Source organism: Engraulis encrasicolus, chromosome 15 (genome assembly GCF_034702125.1).
Source record: "Engraulis encrasicolus isolate BLACKSEA-1 chromosome 15, IST_EnEncr_1.0, whole genome shotgun sequence".
NCBI classification, from domain to species: domain Eukaryota; kingdom Metazoa; phylum Chordata; class Actinopteri; order Clupeiformes; family Engraulidae; genus Engraulis; species Engraulis encrasicolus.
In genome coordinates this window covers 27,446,381-27,451,380 of record NC_085871.1, presented here as the reverse complement: position 1 = coordinate 27,451,380, position 5,000 = coordinate 27,446,381, and the positions used below count along the sequence as shown (strand labels likewise).

Genomic DNA, 5,000 nt, shown 5'->3' with positions numbered 1-5,000 from the left:
CATAGATAGCCCCCTTCTCATTCTCCTACTCACAAATGCACCACTATTTCCAGTCCAGAAATGAAATTGGTTTGGAAGACAGCACTCCTTGGTAGGCTTATTGTCTACACATGCATTTTACATGCAAATGTACTGTATCACTCTCCTGGCATTTCAATTTCACGTTACAATTCAAACACATTGATAACCTCCCTCTCATCTGGGGTTGGGGGCCCCACCACCATCACATCCAACACACCACACAGTAAGCTACTTTCTTGCAACTCAATCTGATGTGTTGGTCGCCTGTCAAAAAGAACCACAAATCCATTTGATGAAAAATGGTTATTGTTCTTGATGCTATTTAGTTAAGCTTACTACGGATATCACTCTTGTGTTCTGTAAGGTATAAGAAAGAGGTTGTTTTTTCTTTCAAAGGAAAGGGGGTGGGGGGGGGGGGGTGCGCCAGAACTCAAACTCGCCTAGGGCACCAAATAAGCCAGAACCGGCCCTGCACACACACACACACACACACACACACACACACACACAAGACATACAACAGAGGCACGCACACACATGCAGGCACAGACAGACACAGACATGCTTTATTCATAGTCATAAAAGAGTTGTATGTGTGATTAAATAATTGATGTGTTTACAAAAAAGATACACACATACACACACACAGACAAGGACACAGCCACACACACACACACACACACACGCACACACACACACACACACACACGCGCACACGCACGCACACGCGCACGCACACGCACACGCACACACACACAAGCACACGCACACGCACACGCACACGCACACACACACACACACAGGCACAGTGTTTCTTACATCAGGGAAGCAGGCGTCTGGTGCTGCCTCCGTGCCGGTGTGTTTCAGGTAGTCGGCCCAGTCAAAGTCCTGGCTCTGGTAACCTGCCGTACAGCATAGAGCAGAGGTCTTCAATTACAATTTCATTTGGGCCACATTTTTAAGCCAAGAACTTAAGTTGGGATGCACATTTTCAGCCATCACCAACACTTCGTAAACAAACACCAACACTTTTTAAACATGTTGCTCCAACCTTAAAACTTAACAACATGGCATTTTCAATGTACAAGGCAAGCAAGAAATTCACAAGAAAAGCATGGGTTGTACTGCGGTATCAAAACCGCAATGTGTATTGCTACAGCTGAGGGCCACATGTGGGCCATGTCTGAGCCGCATGTGGCCTTAGGGCCCCCAATTGAATAGGCCTGGCATAGAGCATAGGGCTGTAACGATATTGCTCCAAAACTGAGAAATCATGTTATGCTGAGCCAAAAACCTGTCTTGTCTTGCAATGCAAGAAGGTAGAAACAAGGCACGCTCTTCCAAAGTCCAGATAACTACCACATGATTGGAGGTGATGTGAAAAAGCAATTGAATTAAAAACATTTAAATATATGTTTTAACATTAACATTATATATAAAAATAATGTTGGGGTGTATCGAACCGTGGGTCAAAGTTTGTGATACGAACCGAATCATGAATTGAGTGTATCGTTACAGCCCAAGTAGAGCTGTTGACCAAAGGTAAATTTTTTGCAATAGAAAAGTCTGTAGTGGATATTAAGTCATTTTTTCAATCAAACTGTAGCCTCTTACTGGAGATGGGGTCGCCGGCAGACCTATTCACTATTTGCTGAAAATACTCAACTATATCAAAACAACATTGCTATGACAGTACAGAGAGCCTTAAGTAATAGATTAAGACATAGACATTACAATTTTGGTGACAGGTTATAACATAGGCTCTGCGCTAAGGGGCTAATAAAGCCTGATAAAAAAGTGGTAATTCGCCAATTAGGTACTGTACAGTTGAATAATTTCCTAAGCCACACCTGACAATCTCTCACTGCAAACTAGCGATCGCAAAACACTGGGGTAGAGGGTTACCATCAATGCCTGTGGTTAGCAACAGCTCGCAGTACAACCACCACAGCTGCAACATCAATACATATGGCAGCTACAGTACAACACAACAGGGAGTTGACATGCACATCCCCTGTCAAAATGTGCACATCCCCTGTCATGTTGCAGGTGAAAGACAGAGGTTCATTACTGTACGTAGAAGGAGAACTAGTCCTGTGCAGTTACTAGTTACTGTGCATGTACATCAAAAACGACTTAGTCGAAAGTGTGTGTGTGTGTGTGTGTGTGCTTGCACGTGTGTGTTTGTTTTTGTGCATATGCATGTGTCTTTCTTTACATGGGCCTGTAACTCAATATCGCTGGTCTTTTATTAGCAGCCACACAGCATGGAACCGGTTATTATTGTGCTAGTATTGGTCAGTGGACTGATCAGTGGTCAGTGGGGCTGGGATATATACGCTGTGACACCCTGGGTGCATTCCAATATGCAGACTTCCATCCTCCACTTGTGCTTATGGCCTCGCATTTTGATGACGCCTCTGCCTCCGTAGAGAAAACAATAAACCTTCCCCACTCTCAGCCTAGCCACAACAATTTTTGGGGGACTATTCCTCATTCACCATACCGACTGCAAATGAGGAAATTACATAAAAATTGTGCTTTTGCAAGATATTGAATCAATTTGACGGTGACGTCATCATGAGGTCACAAGCAGGCAAGTGAGCAAGGGAGGGACCCCCCTAAGTGCTTTTCTACCTCATTTGCCTCTGGGGCCTCATTTCCATGCCTCTATAGACCGGGGACTAAAGGGTGGTTTATGCCTCGAGATCAGCGTCACTGCATCATGATGCAGTGAGCCGCGCAGTTAACGTAGTGAAGCCCCCCCCATCACGCAGGTACTCTGGGGCACCTCCCCAAAATTGTGTCACGACGCAGGGAGCGACGGCGTGAAAGGGCGAAAATAGGTCTCTGATTGGTCCTCTCGACCAGCCTGCTCTGTCCTCGAGTCGAGAACAAGCGCTACTTCCTTGTTCTAACCTTCGTCGGTCTACGGACTGTGCGCTCTTCATTAAATAAGTTGCCCGTGCTTTGTTGTTTGATTTATTTACACGAACCAAAGACAACACATGCGCTTGCAAGTTACGACGCTGAAGTTATTTGGACAGTTGAACAGTGGGCGAGGTCGAGGAAACATTCCGCTTCGTCCTCGACAAATGAGCCACTTCTTTGTTCCAAACTACCACTGTGGCTGCCAGTGCGATCAAACATGCACGTGATATAAAGATTTAATGTTTCATTTTCATTGTCGTCGAGTCTGTGATGCTAAAAAACAACCGACACGTCTAGTTTACTCTTTGTATTGAAGGCAGTTTCAGCGTGGAATGACATCGCGCAGACCGTGCTTCAAAACAGGGCATAAACCAAAATTAACTGCATCATGGCTGCGACAAGCTCACTCTGTGGCACAAGTAGGAAGCATAACCCGCCCTAAAGGCCAGTGGCAGGGTTGCCAGATGAGACAGATGATTTCCAGCCCAAAAAATGCCCAAAACCTGCCTGGAAGCACAAAATCCTATTCAAATCCAAATTCAAATCCAAATTATATTGATTTCTATGGCCCAAAATTAGACCAATCCCGCCCAAGTGCCATTTTCACCCACAGACGGCCATCCTAAGCAGCCCAATTGGGCGGGAAACCGCCCAATCTGGCAACACTGGCCAGAGGAACAAGTCCAACCAGAATCTCATGGTGGCATTATTAACAGTTAGAGTTTGCAATACACACAGATTTACATGATATTGCTCCCCAAGTTTCATTTTACTGCTATGCTAACCACAAAAAGGATATTATGTAGCAATGTTGTATTTCACTTCAGTTTTGCTCATTGGTATATAATGAACTTGTATTGTATGATTAAATTATTGTAGTATTACCTCAATCAAAACCGACCCTGAACTGTAAACAGATCATTTATATAAGCAGACTGTCAACTGATGATGAATAGCCTTTAGAGTGCATTTAGATAGCCCCCTGCTGTTCACGCTGCTGACACACGACTGCACAACGACCCACAGCACTAACCATCTAGTGAAGTTTGCGGATGATACAACACTGGTGGGCCTCATCACCAAGGGCGATGAGACTCACTACAGAGAAGAAGTAGACCTGCTGGCCAGATGGTGCAAAGACAACAACCTCCTGCTGAATGTCAACAAGACCAAGGAGATTGTTGTCAACTTCCAAAGGGTCCAAAAACAACTGCCATCACTGACCATCGACGGCGATGCTGTGGAGAGAGTGAGCAGCACCAAGTTCCTTGGAGTGCACATCAGCGACGACCTCTCTTGGACCACCAACACTACATCATTGGCGAAGAAGGCCCATCAGCGTCTCTACTTCCTGCGCAAACTAAAGAAGGCAAGTGCTACACCCTCCATCATGACAACATTCTACAGAGGAACCATAGAGAGCGTCGTGTCCAACTGCATCACAGTGTGTGGAGGAAGCTGCACGGAGAAAAACAGGAAGACACTCCAGCGTGTTGTGAACACAGCGAAGAAGATCATTGGAGTACCACTCCCCTCCCTGCAGGACATTTACACACCGCACGCCTCACCCGGAAAGCACTGATGATCATCAAAGACACAAGCCACCCTGCACACAAACTGTTCAGCCTCCTGCCCTCTGGAAAGAGGTACAGGCGCCTCCGTTCCCGTACCACCAGGCTGGCGAGCAGCACAATGCACCAAGCGATCAAGATGCTGAACACTCAACCCACTCTCCCTCCACTGTCAGCCTCTAGCCAGCAAGGCCACTGACAACCCCCCCCCCATCCCCCACCGCCATATCTGCGACTGAACATTCCACCTGCACTACTATACTTATGACTGAACTTTCAACCTGCACTAACTCAAAACATGCGCACACACACACACACACACACACACACACACACACACACACACACACACACACACACACACACACACACACACACACACACACACACACACACACACACACACACACACACAAGCACACTGCACTTTCTGCACTAAACCCAAACATAAACACACTGACACACACACACACACAC

At 46.1% G+C, this 5,000-nt stretch overlaps 1 protein-coding gene across 2 annotated transcripts in view; it reads right to left on the bottom strand.

Moving 5' to 3' along the window:
- sfmbt2 (Scm like with four mbt domains 2) overlaps positions 1-5,000 on the bottom strand; it is a 104,819-nt gene that overhangs the window by 16,044 nt on the left and 83,775 nt on the right. For both annotated transcript variants that reach the window (XM_063217307.1, XM_063217308.1), the window contains one exon: positions 841-923. In XM_063217307.1, coding sequence (XP_063073377.1) covers positions 841-923 — 83 coding nt within the window. The remainder of the gene's footprint in view (positions 1-840; positions 924-5,000) is intronic.